The 21,190-nt window shown below is 52.5% G+C and overlaps 10 protein-coding genes across 10 annotated transcripts; 4 read left to right on the plus strand and 6 right to left on the minus strand.

Annotated features, from left to right (window-relative positions):
• Positions 1-898: 898 nt before the first annotated feature.
• Positions 899-3,764, plus strand: AA0111_g7597 (Peroxisomal hydratase-dehydrogenase-epimerase; the record flags this gene model as incomplete). The annotated part of the gene is made up of 4 exons (XM_028653950.1): positions 899-1,060; positions 1,111-1,447; positions 1,497-2,924; positions 2,977-3,764. The coding sequence occupies 4 exons, from the start codon at positions 899-901 to the stop codon at positions 3,762-3,764; spliced, it is 2,715 nt and encodes a 904-aa protein (XP_028504856.1).
• A 501-nt stretch (positions 3,765-4,265) lies between these two features.
• On the minus strand, positions 4,266-5,696 carry AA0111_g7598 (Folic acid synthesis protein; the record flags this gene model as incomplete). Its single annotated transcript, XM_028653951.1, has 3 exons — positions 4,266-5,244; positions 5,294-5,502; positions 5,550-5,696. 3 exons carry the CDS (start codon positions 5,694-5,696, stop codon positions 4,266-4,268), a joined length of 1,335 nt encoding a protein of 444 aa, XP_028504863.1.
• A 567-nt stretch (positions 5,697-6,263) lies between these two features.
• AA0111_g7599 (hypothetical protein) lies at positions 6,264-7,480 on the plus strand (the record flags this gene model as incomplete). The annotated part of the gene is made up of 3 exons (XM_028653952.1): positions 6,264-6,276; positions 6,326-6,587; positions 6,679-7,480. The coding sequence occupies 3 exons, from the start codon at positions 6,264-6,266 to the stop codon at positions 7,478-7,480; spliced, it is 1,077 nt and encodes a 358-aa protein (XP_028504862.1).
• A 304-nt stretch (positions 7,481-7,784) lies between these two features.
• On the minus strand, positions 7,785-8,763 carry AA0111_g7600 (hypothetical protein; the record flags this gene model as incomplete). The annotated part of the gene is made up of 3 exons (XM_028653955.1): positions 7,785-8,033; positions 8,084-8,206; positions 8,260-8,763. The coding sequence occupies 3 exons, from the start codon at positions 8,761-8,763 to the stop codon at positions 7,785-7,787; spliced, it is 876 nt and encodes a 291-aa protein (XP_028504849.1).
• A 552-nt stretch (positions 8,764-9,315) lies between these two features.
• Positions 9,316-10,248, plus strand: AA0111_g7601 (hypothetical protein; the record flags this gene model as incomplete). The annotated part of the gene is made up of 1 exon (XM_028653956.1): positions 9,316-10,248. One exon carries the CDS (start codon positions 9,316-9,318, stop codon positions 10,246-10,248), a length of 933 nt encoding a protein of 310 aa, XP_028504848.1.
• Positions 10,249-11,214: 966 nt separating this feature from the next.
• AA0111_g7602 (hypothetical protein) lies at positions 11,215-12,165 on the minus strand (the record flags this gene model as incomplete). The annotated part of the gene is made up of 1 exon (XM_028653957.1): positions 11,215-12,165. One exon carries the CDS (start codon positions 12,163-12,165, stop codon positions 11,215-11,217), a length of 951 nt encoding a protein of 316 aa, XP_028504851.1.
• Positions 12,166-13,159: 994 nt separating this feature from the next.
• On the minus strand, positions 13,160-13,902 carry AA0111_g7603 (hypothetical protein; the record flags this gene model as incomplete). Its single annotated transcript, XM_028653958.1, has 4 exons — positions 13,160-13,423; positions 13,472-13,687; positions 13,739-13,816; positions 13,867-13,902. 4 exons carry the CDS (start codon positions 13,900-13,902, stop codon positions 13,160-13,162), a joined length of 594 nt encoding a protein of 197 aa, XP_028504850.1.
• A 455-nt stretch (positions 13,903-14,357) lies between these two features.
• AA0111_g7604 (hypothetical protein) lies at positions 14,358-14,889 on the minus strand (the record flags this gene model as incomplete). Its single annotated transcript, XM_028653959.1, has 3 exons — positions 14,358-14,480; positions 14,531-14,790; positions 14,841-14,889. 3 exons carry the CDS (start codon positions 14,887-14,889, stop codon positions 14,358-14,360), a joined length of 432 nt encoding a protein of 143 aa, XP_028504845.1.
• A 1,339-nt stretch (positions 14,890-16,228) lies between these two features.
• Positions 16,229-19,103, plus strand: AA0111_g7605 (Serine/threonine-protein kinase; the record flags this gene model as incomplete). Its single annotated transcript, XM_028653960.1, has 3 exons — positions 16,229-16,599; positions 16,839-17,624; positions 17,672-19,103. The coding sequence occupies 3 exons, from the start codon at positions 16,229-16,231 to the stop codon at positions 19,101-19,103; spliced, it is 2,589 nt and encodes an 862-aa protein (XP_028504844.1).
• Positions 19,104-19,801: 698 nt separating this feature from the next.
• On the minus strand, positions 19,802-21,010 carry AA0111_g7606 (hypothetical protein; the record flags this gene model as incomplete). Its single annotated transcript, XM_028653961.1, has 2 exons — positions 19,802-20,312; positions 20,391-21,010. The coding sequence occupies 2 exons, from the start codon at positions 21,008-21,010 to the stop codon at positions 19,802-19,804; spliced, it is 1,131 nt and encodes a 376-aa protein (XP_028504847.1).
• Between the last annotated feature and the right edge of the window lie 180 nt (positions 21,011-21,190).

Below are 21,190 nucleotides of genomic sequence, written 5' to 3' on the forward strand. Positions count from 1 at the left end.
TGTTTACTTAATATTGCTGGCTTGCTGCATTAGAACATGTAAATCATGGAAAAGTCTAGACCTAGATGTGGCTGCTCTCAACCACACAATCCCATGAGCTTGGCAGATAGCAAGTCTGGTGATTTTCATGATGCAGACTAGCAGGCACCCAGAGATAGAGGCTCCTATGTATTAATCACAGCACCCCTTGTCTCCAAAGGCGTGGTTTAGGTTTTTGCATGTTGGGCATCTTGCTGGTGGTAAGTATCCACCAGACAAACAGTCACTTGTACTGCAGTCTTTACATGTATTAAAGGGCCAAAAATCGACGGCGCACTTGCTGTTTTTCTATTGCACCCCAATGTGGCGATGGCCAGGACGCGTACAGTACGTGTTTCGGGCCTTGAGGCGGTGGTATTGGCAGCCCCACATCAGCTCAGCAACTGTTCATCCACCCACTCTCTATAGCCAAGGCTGAACAAGCAGGGCAACTGCGCATGAGGTCGAGCACACTCTTGTCATTGTCACATGATACCCCGGACTTTACCATGAGGAGGAGAGAATGGGGTGTTGGAGACATGTGAAAGCATGCGGTGCACGGTGCGCAGATCCCCACACATGACCAACTGCCGTCGGGGCCGAGGTAAATCGTCATTATCAACAGCTCGGCTGCTTTCATGAGACACGTCCGGGTCAGATCGAGAATGACCTTAGTTTGAACATCTGTCACGCTGCAAGCCACCTATCCTCTCATCTTCACTTTTCATATCCTGCACTTTACCAACGTGGGATCTTTGCTGATACCCATTTGACATTTGACACTCTTGTTGCTTGCTTGTATCGGACATTCCTCGAGCGCAACTTCTCTCTACCAACAAACAAGGAGGCAGCCTCGTCACAAAAGCGTACCAAATACATCATGGCTGCGCAGGAGCTGCGATACGACGGCCAGACCGTTGTAGTAACGGGTGCTGGTGGTGGTCTGGGTCGCGAATATGCTGTCTTCTTTGGCAGCCGCGGCGCGAACGTGGTTGTAAACGACCTGGGCGGAAGCTTCAAGGGCGAAGGACAGGGCTCAGCGGTACGCGCTTTAGTCTATCAATTATTACTCCGTTGCTGACTCCATGACAGGCGGCAGACAAGGTCGTCGATGAGATCCGCTCCGCTGGCGGCAAGGCCGTCGCCAACTACGATTCGGTCGAGAACGGAGAGGCCATCATCAAGACGGCCGTCGACACATTCGGACGTATTGATATCCTCATCAACAACGCCGGTATCTTGCGAGATGTCAGCTTCAAGAACATGAAACAGGCGGACTGGGATCTGATCTACCGCGTCCATGTCTACGGAGCATACAAGTGCGCACATGCCGCATGGCCCTACTTCAGGAAACAAAAGTACGGAAGGTTGATCAGCACTGCGTCTGCTGCCGGTCTTTTCGGATCTTTCGGACAGACAAACTACTCCGGTATGCATGCATCTTCTATGAGAACATAAGCATTTACTAACCCCGACAGCCGCCAAACTCGCTCTCGTTGGCTTCACCGAGACGCTCGCCAAGGAGGGCTTGAAGTACAACATCCTCTGCAATGTTGTCGCCCCAATCGCCGCTAGCCGAATGACTGAAACCGTCATGCCTCCCGATGTCCTCGAGAAAATGAAGCCCGAATGGATCGTTCCCCTCGTTGCCGTCCTCACACACAAATCCTCTACTGAGACAGGCGCCATCTTCGAGGCGGGCGCCGGCCACGTAGCTAAGCTGCGATGGGAACGAGCCTCTGGCGCTCTGCTCAAGGCCGACGACTCCCTCACACCCGAGGCTGTCGCTGCCAAATGGAAGGACGTTGTCGACTTCTCCAAGCCTGAGCACCCGCAAGGTCCAGCCAACGCCCTTGAACTGCTTGAGAAGGCCAACCAACTGCCTTCCAACCCCAAGGGCGAGCCGATTGACTTCAAGGGTAAGGTTGCTCTTGTCACTGGTGGAGGTGCCGGTCTGGGTCGCATCTACTGCTTGCAGCTGGCCAAGCGCGGTGCCAAGGTTGTTGTAAACGACCTCGTAAACCCTGACAACACTGTTCAGGAGATCCAAAAACTTGGTGGAGAGGCCGTTGGCAACAAGGGCGATGTTCAGGACGGCGAGTCTGTTATCAAGACCGCGATTGAGAAGTACGGTCGCATCGACATCCTGATTAACAACGCCGGAATCCTCCGCGACAAGGCATTCGCCAACATGACCGACGAGCAGTGGGACATCATTCACAAGGTTCACTTGTTCGGTACCTACTCTTGCACAAAGGCTGCATGGCCCTACATGCTCAAGCAGAAGTACGGTCGTATCCTCAACACCACCTCCACCAGCGGTATCTACGGTAACTTTGGCCAGGCCAACTACGCTTCAGCCAAGTGCGGTATCCTCGGTTTCTCAAAGTCCCTCGCGCTTGAAGGCAAGAAGAACAACATCTTCGTCAACACTGTTGCTCCCAATGCTGGCACTCAGATGACCCGCAGCATCATGCCCGAGGAGGTTGTTCAGGCACTCAAGCCTGACTACAACGCTCCTCTGGTCATTCTCCTTGTCTCTGACAAAGCCCCTGAGCCAACTGGCGGCCTCTATGAGATGGGTTCTGGATGGTTCGCTGCGACTAGGTGGCAACGAACTGGTGGACACGGCTTCCCTGTGGACGTAAAGCTCACTCCTGAGGCTGTCGCCTCCCAATGGGAACGTATCACCAACTTCGATGATGGCCGTGCTGACCACCCCTTCGACAACGCCAGCGGTCTCAAGTCCATCATGGCCAACATGGAGAACACCAGTAAGAAGAACAAGAAGGAGAAGAAGCCGACAAAGAGTAACGAGGAGGTTCTCGAGGCTCAGAAGAAGGCTCTGGCTGCTAAACCCCAGGGCACGCCTTTCGAGTACACTGAGAGGGACGTCATTCTCTACAGTAAGTCTTAGCCATACCGTGAGACCAGCTTCGTAACTAACACATCTTCCAGACCTCGGAATTGGCGCTAAGCGCACCGACCTTCCTTTCGTATACGAAGGTGACGAGAACTTCCAAGTAATCCCCACATTCGGTGTTGTACCACCTTTCAACGCTGAGCCTCCCTTCTCCTTTGATGAGATCGTCCCCAACTTCGACCCTCGTATGCTCCTTCACGGCGAGCAGTTCCTCGAGATCCGAAAGTTCCCTATTCCCACTGAAGCCAAGCTTGTCGCTGTGCCCAAGCTCGTGGAGGTTGTGGACAAGGGTGCCGCTGGACTGGTTGTGTACGGTAGCGTCACCAAGGATGCAAAGACCGGCGAGGAGATCTTCTACAACGAGAGCACAGTATTCATCCGTGGCTCTGGTAACTTTGGTGGCCAGAAGAAGGGTGGTGACCGTGGTGCTGCCACAAAGGTTCACAAGCCACCGCAACGCGCACCAGACACTGTTGTCGAGGAGCGCACAACTGAGGAGCAAGCGGCTATCTACCGTCTCTCTGGCGATCTAAACCCACTCCACATCGACCCATCATTCAGCAAAGCTGGTGGATTCCCAACACCTATTCTGCACGGTCTGTGCAGCTTTGGTATCTCGGGTAAGCACGTACTACAAACCTATGGTCCCTTCAAGAACATCAAGGTCAGGTTTGCGGGTGTTGTGCTGCCAGGTCAGACATTGATCACTGAGATGTGGAAGGTAGGGAACACAGTCATGTTCCAGACCAAGGTTAAGGAGACGGGTAAGCTAGCCATCAGTGGGGCTGGTGCTGAGTTGATGGGTGGTGGTAGCAAGTTGTAGATTTGCAAACTTTGTGAAAGCGAGCCATTAATAGGCATTGAGGGATCTTAATGCCTTGTTGTATATATGTAGTGTCTATATTATCAAGTTTACCTTCCTGACATTCTGATTACTCTTCTCACGATTTCTGCTGTTTCCATGATGCTAAGACTTAGTCACCTTGACTTTTCGTGCCACATCCTCATTGTCATAAGACGATCTGGATTTGGATTGCAATCGAATTCATTTTCGATTAGATACTGCTTGTGGCGGTTGCGAAGCCGGCCATTCTGTACGAATAGATTGATCATGTTAGCATACTCGAGATGAGAGGGAAAAGGCCTAATATACATGGGCATCATGTAATTGTGTTTTGAATATTCTCGAGGTCTCGTATGTGCTGGAGCTGGCCGAGCCTACAGTATCACTGTACAGTTACTAGTGACCATGTGTTGAAAAACTAGATATCTCAAAGACATAGATGCTTTGGCAGAGCAAGAGCTGACGAGTGCGTAGTCATGTTCATGTTCGCCAGAGTGCATCCGCCATCTTTACAGTCTGCGTCATCTCCTTCACATCATGTACCCTTACGATCTGCGCACCGCCTTTGACAGCGGCCGAAATGGCAACGGCAGTTCCCCAGACCCTATCCCTTGCCGTTTTCACTCCCGTGATATGCCCGATGAAGGCCTTCCGACTCGTTCCCACAAGCCAAGGCATGCCTTCTAGGCCCGGATATTTCATCAGCTCGTCTTGTCGGCGGAGCAGCTCAAGGTTGTGTGCTTGTGTCTTCGCAAATCCAATACCAGGATCAAGAACGATGCGCCAGCGCCTAACACCCGCCTTCTCTGCTGCATAGACGCGCTCGAGGAGTTCACTTCCTACGGTCTCCACAATGCCGTCGGGATAGGATGTCATCTCAGGTCTGGTCATAGTTTCTGGGGTGCCGCGCATATGCATCAGACACACCGTGCAGCCAAGTTTGCCCATGGTTGAAAGCATTGTATCGTCCATCGTTCCTGCACTGACATCGTTGATCATGTTTGCGCCGGCGGCGATCGTCTCCTCAGCGACGCTACCACGGTATGTGTCGACACTGATTGCCACATTCTCAGCCTCTGGCAGTGAGCGAATCAGCTTTACAGCAGGTAAGACTCGTGCTAGCTCTTCCTCAGCGGAAACTTGGACGGCACCAGGCCGAGTTGATTGCCCTCCTACATCAATGATCGTGGCCCCATCCGCAATGTGTGCTCGGATGGTATTCGCTAGCGTCGCTTCGTCGATACGATAATTCTGACCACCGTCCGAGAAAGAATCAGGTGTGAGATTCAAGATAGACATGACCCGCGTGTTGTTTGTCAGTCGGACAGAGGAGATAGGTGATAGATCCGGTGCAAGTGGCGTCATCGGTACTAGCGGTACATCTGGTGCAGGTAATCTTTCAAGATGATCCCTAACCTTATCTTTGAAAGGAAAATGATTAGGCTCTTTCGGCAAAAGCCTAGGAAAGGTCAGAATTGTTTGATTGGAAACACATGTCATTGACTTACTCGATGAGTGGGCGCAAGACAAATTCTCTCTCAAACATCAAGGGATGGGGTATTTGAAGTCTCTCGTCGGAATACTCTGTGTTACCATAGAACAAGATGTCCAGATCAATATTCCTTGGTCCTTTGTCAATGATCTTGACGCGGTCCATCTTCTTTTCGACCCTCTGAAGCTCGTCTAAGAGTTCAATCGGCGACAGTTGAGTCTCTATCTGCTTGCGTCAGTTGAATGTTCGAATTGAGTGAAGACGTAGCATACCTCACAGGCACCATTTACGAAGTTATCTTGATTGACTACGTACATAGCCTTACTCTCCCATAGGCTACTTGTTTGTATGATATCCACCTTGCCATTCGACTCCAGCTCTCGGCAAGCACGTTCAATCATGGCTACTCGATCACCCATGTTGCTCCCCAGGGCGATGAAGGCGCGATGCTTCTCCTTAATCGCACCATCCTGTGCACTGGAGATATGCCGCCGCGATGACTGCGACGAGCTCGGGAACCTATACGGCAAGCGCAGAGCGTAAGTGTCCTGTAGAGAAATACATGTCCGGCGTGGGGCAGGCGCCACGGAAAAAATTGTACACTTGGGCACCTTGGTGTTGGCGATGCTGACTGTATGTGCTCTCGGGCGTGAACAGGTTGAGAGTATAGCCCTTGGCGTGGCTAAACACTTGGACGCATTAGTGAACATAATTGCATGTGACGCGATGGGACAGAGACTGGCACGCGATGCCAGTAGTCGGTAGCGTTCCCCAGAAGATGCTAAGCCCCATTCAGCTAGCGCTCTCCGCGTGACAGTTGCGTCGTGCCTCGGCTCACGGCTCGATGAGAGTCGACCAAGACTCCTCGCTCCTCGCGCCATAAGAAAGCGGCCGACTCCTCCCTCCATTTGCCTACTGATTTACGTCGCATTTGCACTCTTTACACACATAGCAGATTTATAGCCGTAGATTCCATCCAAACCACCATGGCTTCACCACGTATGACATCCACACTGCACTCACATGTTCCTCAGCTGACGAGTCTCAGAGCAACTTCGCACCAAGCTTACCGACCTGCTGAAGATCCAGCACCCCGTCATGCTTGCCGGCATGAACGTGGCTGCTGGACCAAAGCTCGCGGCCGCTGTCACAAATGCTGGTGGTCTCGGTGTCATCGGCGGTGTCGGATACACGCCAGACATGCTCCGTGAACAGATCGCGGAGTTGAAGGGATACCTTAACGACCAGAACGCGCCCTTCGGTATCGACCTACTCCTCCCTCAGGTCGGAGGTAGCGCGCGCAAGACCAAGTACGTACTCTCTCTCTCTCTCTCTCTCTCTCTCTCTCTCTCTCTCTCGGCGAGCTTGCCACCTCAAAGGCACGACACTGACCGTGTGCAGCTACGACTACACCAAGGGCAAGCTGAACGAGCTCGTCGACATCATCATCGATTCCGGTGCCAAGCTATTCGTCTCCGCCGTCGGCGTCCCACCCAAGGCTGTCGTTGAGAAGCTACACAAGCACGGCATCCTATACATGAACATGATCGGACACCCCAAGCACATCAAGAAGTGCCTCGATATCGGTGTTGACATCATCTGCGCACAGGGAGGCGAGGGCGGTGGACATACTGGAGATGTTCCCACTTCCGTTTTCATCCCAGCAGCTGTCAAGATGGTAGAGGGCCACAAGTCGCCCTTGACTGGCGAGCAAGTACAAATCGTGGCTGCTGGCGGTATCTTCAACGGCCAGTCGCTCGCTGCAATGCTCACATTCGGTGCTACCGGTGTCTGGGTAGGAACACGTTTCATCCTCTCTGAGGAGGCTGGTGCGCCCAAGGCACACCAAGAAGCCGTCAAAACAGCTGGCTGGGACGACAACATCCGTACCATCATCTTCACTGGCCGGCCACTTCGTATTCGCAACAACCCATATGTCGCCAACTGGGAGGAGAACAGACAAGCAGAGATCAAGGAGCTCACCAGCAAGGGTATATTACCTGTCGAGCACGATCTTGAGAAGATGGGTGATGACCTCGACGATGAGACCATGGACAATGCTCGGCCATTCCTGATGGGCAAGGTCGCCGCCGTTGTCAACGAAAAGAAGAGTGCAAGAGAAATCGTCGATGAGCTCGTCACAGATGCTGTCAAGTGGCTAAACATTGGCAACTCTTTCATCGTGTCCAAGTCGAAGCTATGAGCAATGAATTTAGATAGTTTAATTTCGAAACAAGCTTCTTCGTTTGCCGCAAACTGCATTCTATCTCAAACTGCAAAACTCAGACGTACAATTGATTAAACGATATGCAGTAATATGCCACATCATGGAGACTCGACCAGGTATGCTTCAGGGGTCAGTTGTTTGGACTCGTTATGCTGATTGAGCAAAAGCCAATCTATAGCCTATCTAGTGTTTTGGCACAACCATGCATCACGAATTCAGTGTTGTGGGAACGACATCAAGGACGCATTAGATTATGCCATTATCACAAGGCTATATATGCCTACGAAGTACTGGTGGCTGAGCTGACAGGCAGACTGACTGGCATTGGAGTGCCAGAGGCAGAAGCTGTGGACGACGCGCCGCCACCGCTACCACCGCCGTTCTTCTTTTGAACTACGGCCGAAACGACTTGGCCGGCAGTGTTTGTCACAATGTCGACGAGAGCGTTGAGAGGCTCGTAATTAAAGGTCTTCTGTGTAAGTCCCTGACCAACCTGCTTTGCGCTACCAGTGACCTCGGTCATGTTAAGCTGGAGATTCAGTTAGTGGTTGTGACCTAGTATAGTGCAAGTATGCTCACTTTGAAGTTTCCGACAATCTGCTGAAGGGCATCTCCGCCGCTTCCCACGACCTCTTGGACAATGTTACCAAGGTTATCAACCAAGAAGTTGAGTGTCTTTCCATTTTGCGTGATCGATCCCAGCTACATGTTGTTAGTTTCGTTGAGTTTTAAAAGTTTTTTTTTTGGACACTCACAAGGCCATCCACAGCACCAATCACTTCTCCAACCAAGTTGGTGACGTTTCCGATTAAACCGATGAGAAGAGGGTTCAGGTCCAAAGAATCGAAAACGCGCTCAACAATGGAAACAAGGTTGCCCAATCGTACGACCAACTCGAGATCAACATCCACATCAGCAATAGTGATGTTGACCTTCTCTATGGCGACTTGAACACCAGCATTGATCTGGACAAGACCGGCAACCTTAGCATTAAGGTTGAGGTCTGCCTGAAGTCTCTCAACACCTAGTTCGATTCTGCCTACGTGGAGTTCGGGGACACGGAGAAGCACATCTGGGGGTGAAGATCCTGTAGGCGCAACCTCTGGCGGTCTTGTAGAAGTTCCGTTACCTCGCGGTGGGGTGCTGCTAGTAGGCGGCGGGGTTGATGGTGCAGCTGATGGTGATGCCGTTTGCGCAGAAATGAGTGTTGCAAAGGTAAGGAAAATGCTGATGAGCAGTAGGCGGATAGAGAGCGACATTTTGGTGTGGGCGGCGACAGCGACAACAACGACAGCGATAGTAACGAGCGAGACAGCCGTACAAGTATCAGCAAACACGGCCCAAGTAATGTTTAAAGCGAAGGAATCCCGTTGCAAATCAGCCGAGACGGCAATCATGCACATGGAGTATTACAAGGATTCCCATAACGGTAATCTCGGGTAAAGCCCCCTATGCAGCAACAACAAGGATTCGTACAAGGCTGGACCGCGCCATCTGGAGCAAACCCAAGGCATGAACACCCAGAAATCCTGATTCGCATACGAACTACCGGTTTTCTAGACTTTCTGTCGAATGGCATGTGCTGAAATGATCTCCTTAATTTCCTTTTTTTGCTTGTGTAGTGGATGACGGATAATCGTGCTATGCAATGATCCTTGTAGGCAACGAACTACTACAACCGATGGTACTGTTAACCGTTGCTTGCCCGTCTCTTGTCGATTGACGACATCCATCGAGCTGTCGCTTCCTTCCTTTCGCTCCTTCAGCAGCACGTGGACCTCCATCCAGTCTCTCTTTCATCACCAATCAAGATGTTGTCCATACTCCCAACGATCACACTCCTTTCGCTGCCATTTCTCGCCGTTTGTCAATCTGCGTCTGATGGCTACAGTGGCTACAAGCTCGATGTCCGAGATGACGGCGACCCAACCGCCGTGCTTTACGAGACGGAAAACACGTCTTCATCTAATATCTCCGCCTTGAATCCTGTGCCAGACGTCCTGCTTAACGCATCGGTTCACGTTGGCGAAATCTTCATTGGTGTCGACAACCTCACTGCGAAGATCAACCTCGACGCACAGGTACTCCAGTTGCTGCAGTTCAACGCCGGAGTAGACCTTTCCGTCGACAAAGTTACGCTCCTTATCCAAAACGTCACAGCCAAAGTCTATCTCGAAGCACGTCTTGGTAACCTCGTCTCTATGGTCAGCGACGTACTGGATAGCATCGACCTCAACCCTGTTATCGCGGAGCTAGGAAACGGCCTCGGATCCATCATCAACGACACCGCTGGTCTTGTTGGCGACGTCGCCGGCGGACTTACAGGAGGAGGCAACGACACTGCGCAAGCCAAGGCAAAGCGTGACCTCGACTTCCATCAGTGGGACCTCCGTAACAACATCCTCTATTCTATCAACAACTTCGAAGGCAACACAAACAAGCGCCGCGTCCTTGCCCAAAACGGCGATATCGTAGAGCAAATTCTCGACAACTCCGGCACTATCTCTTCAACGAATGTTGTTGGTGATTACCTCAAGAACATGCGCTTTAATGGTTTCAACGAGAGCGTGACATTCAAGGGTGAAGAGGTTTGGGAGGAAGAATATGTCTATGAGCCTTTCATGGGGCTGTACTCTGTCTCGGGTGTATTTAAGAGCAAGAGTACGGGAGAAGTTGTTGGCACGCAACTTCTTGCTGAGGCTAGAGGGGGTGGAAGCGCCAGTATCGGAAACGAGAAGGCGTAGAATTGAACACTATCACGCTCGTGTAGAGATTTTACCTATTGAATGTAATGTTTTGAAACAAACCACTTCCTTCTCTGAACGCCTAATCTGATCAGCCTCACGTCCAGAGAGCGTGTATAAAGATGTCCTTGTCTCATGCAACTCCCATGTTTGCACAAGTCACTCTCTGGTTGTCAGGTTCGGCAAGTTCATGGTGAACGGCTAATATACCTTCGATGAGCGCATGGTGGTTTTGCATGAACATCCGTGCGAGCATGCGAGATGTGCGAACCGAGATTTGCCATGCAGCCACATCCAGGAATAGTAGCAATGGTCGAGACTGTTCCAAATATCGAATCGACGATGGCGTCACCGTTAGAAGGAGCAACGTCCTTCCAAGGCACGCCCAAAATCGCATGAATTCACAAAACCTAAGCATTGAACACTTGGCTTATCCTAGCGCAGTATGATGCATCTCTCATGCTTAGACTCGGGGTAAGGGGATTTCTCCTTGTTTCTTGTGCGACATTGCATCGTAAAACAGTCCATCTAGAATAATGGCAGACTGAGCAAGTTGAGGCAACGAGTTAGTGAGCAGGGACGAGAAAAGAGTATTCACGCGCGAGAAATATCACGTCAAGACATGAAATTTCTATGGTGCTTCATTGTTGCTTGCAGATAGTCATCCCTGGAACGCCAATAACGCCATGCCATGCCATGCTGATGATCTGAGATGAGATTGTTCCAAGAAAACCTTGACGCCGTATAATGCCCAAGAAAGGTTGCTGCCATCTCTTCATCCAAAATCCATACACATCGTAATACGTCGAGCCAAAGTATGACAGGGGGGATCGCAATATCAAGGTAGTGTCGTCGTGTTTAGAAGCGGGTTATCTTGAGGGCGAATGTGTAGGTTGAAGTCGTTTCTGCTGCCAAAGCCACTTGCGTGGGCCTCCATTGTCCTCGATTGCACAACCCCACAACATTCTACTCTTCAAGCCTTCCCATCATGTTCTTTCGTACCTTGGTGTTAACCACACCACCAACACCAAACGCAGGTACAATACGACATATTCTTGCTGCAGCACTCTTGGCCCAATCCCTCACTACGCGACCCGCCCTTCCATCAACACCACCCACCGCAGCATCAGGCCTGTTGTACAGATCGAGACCCAGCAAATGCAAAGGCGTGCTCACAAGCTGAACAGCAGCAGGCGTAACAAACTGCGCAACGCTCAGCGCTCCAACATACTTCTTCACTTCATCGCCCATGCGCTCGTCTACCTTCGGCGCGAGCAGAGGCGGCAAGTTGAAAGAAGCAAAAATGGTAAGACAATCGCGAACTGTAAAAAGCGCAAAGGTTGGCAATGGAACAGGCCGTGGAGACGATCCCGGTGCAGCAAAAAGCCGCGTAAACTGGTTGTCCTTGTACAGACATAACGCTAGATTTGCTGTACTCGTAGCTAGAAACTTGCTCGTCCCGCTCGTCTGCTCCTGTAACCCTTGTGTAGGCTTCACGGTCGCAGAAGCTGTATCGATACTGTTCGCCGTAAAGTAGGTTCCAAAGTACAGACTGAAGATGAGAATGAAGGGCTTGCTTCCCACAAAGTGGTGGGGTTTTGCTAGTAATTCCACAGCACTCTTCTTTAGACTGACGCCCAATGTGTTCCTGCCACTTGCGTTTTCGATTATGCCTTTATCGATCATGGTTATGATGGGTGCGACAAGTATCCCTGCTGCACCTGCTGAGAGGGCGTCGACGCCGATGCGTAGACCGAGCTTGGAGGTATTCCATTCGCGAGGTGTGTCGGTCGAGGTAGTGGGTGTGCGCATTGCAGGCAGCGGCAGCTTGGGTTTGGGAATTGCAATTGAAGGTGTTGCAACCTTAGGCACGGTGTCTGCAGGTGTGTTCATACCGCTGACTTGTTCTTCCCCCATTGCAGCTTCCTCCGGTGACTGATAAACTCTCTCTTTCTGTGCTGCATGTGAAAGCTTCAGCTCTTCGATCCTGCTCTTTTCGCGGGCACTTTGCGCTTGCGGTCTCTGGTAGGCTCTGTTCCGTCGCGTGTCTAGAGTGCGACCGAAGTGCCGTGAAGATTCACAACGTAGGAGCTGCGCAGCCGTTGTTGTTGAGGGATTTGATTCACCAGCCGCTGACGAAAGATATCGGAGTTTAGCTGAAAGTTCTCCGGAACGAACACCGACGTCGGAGCAAGAGCTACCGAGTCGAATACTACGTTCGTTGATTGGCCCATGTTTTTGAAACCTGCATCATTGGACGTTCGCATGTCAGTTGGCGATGGGTAGCATCGGCTGAGGTATGTTCATGTATATTGGACGGCATGTCTCCGTAAATGCAGGGTCCATCGTGGGGAAGGCGACCAAAGTTGGCGATCTGGGGCACATTGAGCTAGGACGTTGCACCCCTCTCTCATCATAGTCTTGCTACAATGATAGCAAACTACTCGATACGCCCATAAATTGGAGGGACAGCGTCTCTCGTTGTGCATAGGCTTATTGCTTAGAATGAGACAAACTGCAATTGCGTAGCCAGGGCATGCCTACAAGAACGGGCAGTTCACGACTCGTGATGTTTACAGCCATCGGGTAGACAGGTAAACGCGGCTGAGCGATGAGCAACTTAGCCGAAGCCGTCTGCCAAAATCCCGAAAGAAACCGATCTTGCGGATGCTTAGCTGACAGCGCCTCCTAGCGACCGGTGAGAAACCGAAGATGCAGATGAGGGGATGATGTGGAGGCGGTGTGACATATATTGCAACAATAACCAGGTAATGAAGACCGGCTTGATTCTTGACTACTTTGGTAGTCGTAGGCATGTGATTCTGCTTCAAAACTATCTTAGTCTTCCCAACAATTCACTTGCATGTGATGCGCCCAAACTCCAATACACCCTGGGAATCCTGTTTGTATCTCAATTCCTTAGCGCGCGCAGCCTCTCGGTAAACGCCTCTTCTTCCTGCTCGGTAGGTCCAACTTTGGTCTTGACCGGTGTGGCTTCTTGGAGGTCTTGCTGTAGATCCACACCTGCCTTATCTGCTGCCTGCGCCATTAGACGGTCGACGTCTTCTTGTGGTGTACCGACGGCGGTCGCGGAGGAGGTGATGTCCTGGTAGAGTTCCGTGGCCGAGTCTACGTTCTCAAACTGCTTCTCGAAATCGACCATGACGGAGGCGATCTGTATATTGTCAGCAGCTATGACGCAAGTAGCTGTTGGGTCGCGTACCCTCTCTGGACTCATAGACTTCATAGCCACGTCTAAACTCCGGTTGACCTTCATCATGTTGCCTGTGATCTGTCGCATGGTGACAGCTGTTTGCACGCGCCCTGCAACGGCATCGACGCGCGAGGCAAGTTGCAGCAGGTTGAGCTTCTCATTCTGCTTGCGGATAGCATTTCCGGCGTATATGCGTGCAATGTCGTTGTGGCCCTGTTTCATAGCCTGGCATAGTTGTCAATACAACGTCTTTAGCGTGGGAAGCATGTTGTCCACCTTCTCTAGCTTTGTCTTCTCTGCCTGTTCCTCCTTGCCGGCTTTGAGCGCCTGCCTGTTCAGCGACTTGGCTGTGAACTACTGAGTGTGAGCTTGGGGGTTGTCGGCGTCGACACAAGTCAGCTGACCTTTAAGTTGAAAAGCGCATTCTCGAGACCCGACATAATGTACAGTTGGGGAAGGTAGGGGCTTGTGGAGTTGTGCTATGGGTAGTGGTTCGGGAGATAGGCAGTAGTGGGCAGCGCTGTAGGTGGGATGCGGCTACTGGCCACGCGGGGTGTGGGCCCAACCCCGACGTCATTGGCCGCGAAACACATGCGCCTGTTGCTCTGGGCGCGCCGTCACGAATCAATAGGAAGCGAGTACGTGTGAATGCATGCGGATAGAATAGAATATCTGCTGTCGCGACAACTACAAGTTCCGTGTTGTAGCCTTCCGGGCTTGCATGTCCCTTGGATAACGCCTATTTCTATGCTTGAAACATGCCGGCCCGTACACCCTGAATGCCCTTGATGTATCCCTAATCTAAGCCAAACGCCTGCCTCGCGCCTTCGCAATGCCCATCAAACGCCGCGCAACTGAAGCCATTATTCGTACAAGTCGTTCACGGGAAGCAGCACTACTGCGCAGGCGGCGCGTTGAACTTGCTCGTAGCGTTCTTGAAGAGCTCTTCCTGCGCAGCGATGAGCTGTTCCTCGGTCATGCCGCTCTGCTCGATCTTGGTCTGCTTCTTTTCTCGATTCTGCCCCGCGTTAGCTAGTGATCGCGTAACCTGCACCCTCGTCATCCTACCTGCTGTTGCTTCTTGTAGTCTTGCGCCACCTCGAGGATGGCTGGGACGTAGTCGCCAAAGTCCAGCTCTTCCAGGGCAGCCTTGACGTGTTCGCAAGCTATCGTCTTCTTGGCGTCTTTTTCGGCGATTTCGTTGGCTTCAGACGAGATGAGGGTGATGAACTCGACACAGCATTCGATCAAGAGGTCGCGCGAATCTTTTGCAAACGTCATGCCAGGCTCGCTGGCGAGGATGTCTTGCACAATCTTTTGGACGGTCGCTGGGGGCGCATTAGCATTTACGGGGCGGTGCAAGTTTGAAGTTGCCGACCTTTGGGCAGCGACAAATCGTCGTTGCCGCCAAACTCGCGGTCAGACATGGTGGTTGGGTGCGCGGCAGCGGTATGATGTTGGCTTTGAGCTTCGGTATTGCGCGTGGTTGCAGCGCTGCTAAGTAAGAAATGCAAATAGACCGCACGGGCCGGCTGTTTGGCCGAGCTGGGGCATCATGAGGACCCTTTGCCTAGGCAGGAACATTGATTGTGTAACGACGGCAGGCAGCAAACACGACATGACGGCCATGACAGCCTTGTGAAGCATCAAGTATGAAGTCATTCTTATTCCAGCAAGCCATGTGCAGCACTAAGTCGTGTCGTCGAGGATTCGCAGCAGCCCTTTGGGGTCATGTCATGGGTGTCTTGCCTCTGACATGTAGCAGAAGCAAGCTACGTAGGGTGCACATGAGAGAGGAGCATGTTGCTCGTATAGCTGCATGCCGCCTGGGCAGTTTGTATTAGTCGGGTCGAGCAAGGCTCAGATAGTATAGATAGGTAATGGCATGGCTAGCTCCACAGACGCTATCTCGTGCTATCGGGCCACATGTCGCTAATGTGCCAGTGGCATCACGGGTGGAGCGTTGAGGCTTTTCTTCAAACGACAGTCTTGGAGCTTGATGCAGGCAATGGCTTGAGCATTGATGTGAGGGTATTCGTGCTCCACCTGCTACGGCGCAGTGGAGGCGATGATTGGCAGTGAAGGGGCCCTGCTCCGAGATCTTAGCCAGGGACTGTATCTCTTCCCGGCCGGTTTGGGCGAAGCCGGCCCAGTGACATGTCGGCAGAAGCAATGGCAGTGGATAACTACGTCAGCGGATTGCACCTGCTTGGCGCACACAGATGGATGGCCTGTTCAAGTGTGGTTTTGGTAGACTTGCTGCTGCTGCTCGCCGAGACAGACGACAGTGGCGGTGAAAACCGGAGGACGAGTGGACGGGCTGGCGGCGGGCTATGGACGAGGGGACCGTCGGCGGCGCTGCTAGGCCGGGGAATGGTGCAATGCAGATGCAATCACGCTGGTAGAGGGCGGTGATATGTATCCAGAGTCGTTGCCCGGCTGCGTGAATTGAATTGCTGCCAGTGAGCTACACGGCGCCTGCCTAACTAGTTTGCTGGTGACGCTGCTATCAAGTGCAGCAGCACCAGAGCTCCAGCACCTGTCTTGATTCCAACACTTCCCGAGAGACCCCCCAGGCGCTCCCACGGTCCCAAAGTACACGTCTACCCAGTACCGCTGTACACCGCCCGCGCGCCTCCAGGCTGGAAGGACTCGGACAGCCTGCCCCGTTAAAGTGCTAGAGCAGAGTTTTCGCACAGTCGTTGCAACGCGCTTGTTTAGGGCTAAGGCCGCTCGGAGCAGCAAGCCAGGACCCAAGGGATTATTATGACTTCACGCCCAACTGCGGACCCGGCAGACAGCTCGCTCTCGACATCTCCCACAAGCGACACGTACTCCAGCAGCCCGTCTCGACGCAGTCTCCGGGAAACCACCAAGATTCCTCCTCCCACCAAAGGCTCCGCTGTCGATGCCCTCCAGCAACGTCCCGGACTAGTCTCTCGCGCCTCGGAGAGCTCGACCAAGACCATTCGACCCCGCCACCATTTACGCAACAAGTCGAGCAGTGTTGTTCCCACCCTCTCCACGCTCAACGTCGGCACTGCGCCCTCGACCCGCCAACAAAACACCATGGCCCAGCACACGACAGGCAACTCCTCGTCAGGCGCTGCCGACCTGCTGCGGCAAGCAATGACACGGTAAGATAGATGCCTGCCTTTTAGACTGCGCATTTGCATATTGCCACGCACCACACCCACGCACCACGACGCACCGCCCACGATGCACCATTCACAGCCCTTCGCTTGGTCATCACTGTTCATTTCTCAGACGCTGCACACACGACTCCTGCCCTCACACCACCCTTTCACCGCCACTTCGTCGTCGTTTTTTTGCCTTTATCGAGATTCCTGCCCTCATCACTGCTAACGCCCCATAGCGCAACCAACGACAGCAACGACGACGGACACGACCAGATCGGCTCCACTAGCTCCACGCCCCCAGGTGCCACGACACCCAAGCCCGACCCGACGGACAAGCGACTGCCGGGTATTCTGCACAGTTACTTTGGCCAGGTTCGTGATTCTCTTATGCCCTCGCGGAAATCTTCATCCACGGTCAACCCCTCCCCCGCACCCGTCACTACTTCTGAAGTGTCGGACCCCCGAGAGAAGGAGCAAGAGTCACCCACCCATCCCAAGATGCTGCCCAGCCCCACCCCCAGTGCCTCTTCCCGAACTCCCTCAACCTCACAGTTGACTGGTGAAACGGAGAAGCTAACGCAAGGCGACTTTGCGCCGGTGCAACAGGCTACACCCCCCCAGACACCGCGCACCCGCTCACAAGAATCAAAGCCCAAGCCCTCGAACCTGTCCCGCGCCTCAAACGCTTCCGACGAGTCCAAGGAGAGCAAGACGGCTCCCGTCGTGGCCCCCAAGGGCAAGCTTGCAGTCACAATCTCTGAAGGACGTGGTCTGCGCCCTAGCACAGACCCTTACGTTGTCTGCCAGTTCCAATGGGCTGAGTACATCTCAGACGGTCCTAGGCACGATGAGTCAAAGCGACCACCCATGCAGATGAAGCGGACCGAGAGCCAGATGGGCACTCCAATGGCTATCCCCATGAAGAGCCGACAGAGCAGCAACAGCGGACACAGCTCAGATCCCAGAGAGAATGGCTCCCTGGAGGAAGTAACAAGCCCCAAGTGGGAGCACGAGGCCATGTTGTAAGTGGCTAACCATCTTACATCTACAGTGATGCTGACGGTTGTAGTGACGTTGTGGGCGATCATGCAGAAATCGACATCTCCGTATACGACCGGGCCAACGGCGAGGCTTTCCTCGGCCACGTCCGCTTCTGCCCAAACCTTGTCGAATACAGCGAGCCATATGACGGCTGGTTCCCGCTAGAGCCCCGAGAGGGCGAGGGAGGTGTTGTCACTGGAGAGATCCACCTCAAGCTGAACTTCCAAAAGGTGGAGAAGAAGCACTACGGTCCTGAAGACTTTGAGATTCTCAAGCTCATCGGAAAGGGTACATTCGGCCAAGTGTTCCAAGTACGTAAGCGGGACACTCGCCGCATTTACGCTATGAAGGTTCTGTCCAAGAAGGTCATTGTGCAGAAGAAGGAGGTCGCCCACACACTTGGAGAACGCAACATCCTCGTCCGGACAGCCATGGCTGACTCGGCATTCATTGTCGGACTCAAGTTCTCCTTCCAGACACCCTCAGATCTATATTTTGTCACTGATTACATGTCTGGAGGCGAACTCTTCTGGCATCTCCAAAGAGAGGGCCGTTTCCAGGAAGGCCGTGCCAAGTTCTATATTGCAGAGCTCATCCTAGCCCTGCAGCATTTGCACGATCACAACATCGTGTACCGAGATCTTAAGCCCGAGAATATCCTTCTGGACGCCAACGGTCATATCGCCCTCTGCGATTTCGGTTTGTCCAAGGCTAACCTTACCGAGAACGCAACGACCAACACATTCTGTGGAACCACAGAGTACCTCGCACCTGAAGTCCTCCTTGATGAACACGGCTACACCAAGATGGTCGATTTCTGGTCGCTTGGTGTGCTAGTGTTCGAGATGTGCTGCGGCTGGAGTCCCTTCTACGCAGAAGACACCCAGCAAATGTACAAGAACATCGCGTTTGGAAAGGTCAGGTTCCCTCGGGACGCCCTCAGCACTGAAGGTAGGAATTTCGTCAAGGGACTTCTCAACAGGAACCCCAAGCACAGGCTTGGCGCAACACGCGATGCCGAGGAGCTCAAGGCTCACCCCTTCTTTGCCGACATCGACTGGGACGCGCTGGGCAAGAAGAACGTGGTACCACCATTCAAGCCCAAGCTCAAGGGAGAGCTGGATGTTTCCAACTTCGACCCGGAGTTTACCAATGCTCTAAACGGCGCTGGTTCTCTGAACGCACGCGCAGCTGCTTTAGCATCAGGTGTCAACCCCGCATCCACTCCGCTGTCACCAACTATGCAAGCAAACTTTGCTGGCTTCACCTTTACTGATCAAAGTACGATGGAGCAACAATTTGGCAACGACAGGCACAGGAATGATGCTCTGGAACGAATGGATGAAGACGAGGGAGACGAAGTCAACTGGGATCGACCCGCAGGTCGCGGAGACAGGATGTCTGGCATCGTTCCCAGTAACGAACACGACGTCTTCAACCATGGCCAATTCGATGTATGATGAGCATACGCTCACATACCCAGCCTGCTCTTCGATCCTAGGTTCCTCCACGACCCGACAAAAGTTTCTGCTTTGTTCTATCTTACCAGTACATGGCGGTACTATTGATATGAGTCTTTTCTTGGATACCCGGAGCCTACCAAACAGGACCTGAACTGCGTTCTAGTCCTTCACTAATTTGCCCCATCGGTCGCTGCTGTCACGACTTTAGGCATGGTCACGATTACACAGGGGGTGCGCCACATGTTTCTCGACGACAACGCCAGGGACCTGACACAGCGCGCGATTGATTACGAATACAAGATTTCACAGAATGAGTTCAAGTTGCTGCGGTTTCCCACGCTTCAGTAGACACGATGTTTCTTTGCTGGGCTATGGGTTTGCATTGCGCTGGTGCATTGCTTTCGCTTTTTTTCAATGTGGGAGTTCTAATGGTACTTTGCCAAGTCGAGGCTGTTTATTTATCATTCTTTGTGCATTATGCGCGTGTATTTGCACGTCTTTCTGCGCGTTCGGCATACTAACGATATGAATTCATACGCATCGTCATCGAAGAGACATGGGTCGGGGTGATATGATGGATATGGGCGAGCTTTTTTGTACATAACTATATGAGACATCAAGTTCACTTTTTCGTACATGTCGCCATGACTCGGCTCTAAAATGTTTATCCTCGTTGTGTCGTCTATGGCTTTCAACTATCCTAGCCACCTTCTCTGACCTGTTCCCTCGCCGGGCTCATCCCATACCTCCATCATATCCAACCACTCCAATACAAATGCCCCAACAATTTTACACCAGTCTCTGACTGTCTCTCCGTCCAAATGCTCCCCGTCATCCTCCATGGTATGCCACACCCTGGGGAAAGGGCTTGGGATAATATGCAATATCTCTACACCCTTGCTCATAAACGGCAAATGATCATCAGAGATACCACCACTCCCGATAGTCCCATTGACATCAGGTAGGAAAGGCAAGCTGGGCTGCGATTCGAGGAGTTTCAAATCTCTGAGTCGTGATTCTATGGTCGAGAGGTGACGGTACGCCCAGTGCGTTGTGGGAAAGTAGGATGGTACTATGGGTGATGCGCTACCCAGGAGATCGAGGAGCATGAACAGCGAGATTTGAGATAGTGGAGTGCGGTTTTGGTAGAACTTCGAAGCTGCAGAAGGGGGGTTGGAGGTGGAGGCCCATTCCTGTGCTAAGGATCTACAAAGTTTGTGTTAGTATGTACCATGTGAGTGGGAAGTGGTAAGATCAAGAATCGGAGAATGACAATGAACGTACCTCGATCCATACAACGAATCAGTATCACTCCAGTTCTCAAACGCCTCTTCACCATCCAGAAATAGAATCTGAATCCCCATGTCCATATCCACCGTACCACCCTCCTGTAACGCAGACATCTCATCGTACATGCGCTGGATGTATGGATCAATCACTTTGGCTATGTGCATCAACATGGCGCATGGCGCCGCACTATCTGTCGCACCGATAAAGCCGCTAGGTTGCAGTTTACTATCGTAGTGCGCAACCAACGTGAGGAGGTTGGCTTGTCCTTTGCTGACCCATGGTGGTTCGCGCTTTACGACTAGATTCGCAAAAGGCAGCTCTGCACCCCGCGATGTCGGAGTTGTGGATGTGCTGTTTTGCCAGGATATATTCCAGGCTGGTAACTCGGTTTGGAAGTACGAGACTAAATGTTGCTGGGCGAGGGTTTGGCCTGGGGTGCCGGGAACGCGGGGGATGAGGAGAGGAGCGAGAAGAGGGCCGTCCTTGTAGTCGATCGCAGCGTCTGGGGAGGGGATTGCGCGAAGGAAGGCATCTGATAGGGGTTTGTAGGCGGTTGTTGGGTTGGAGAGGAGGAGAAGCGTTGGGAGAAGGGCGGATGGGAGGGTAAAGAGCATCGCGATGATTGGTTGTGAAGATGCGCGATTGGCAGAGAGTTGTACCTGCGTGCTGGTCGCTGTACTGAACCACGGGCGATTACTCGATGGGAAGGGAGAGTGAACGTCTTTTCGCACACAGGAGAAGTAGAGTTCATGCCCAGCAAGACTAAGTGGCCGTATACGAAGCTTGGAAGAAGA

Source organism: Alternaria arborescens (genome assembly GCF_004154835.1).
Source record: "Alternaria arborescens strain FERA 675 chromosome Unknown contig_17, whole genome shotgun sequence".
NCBI lineage: Eukaryota > Fungi > Ascomycota > Dothideomycetes > Pleosporales > Pleosporaceae > Alternaria > Alternaria arborescens.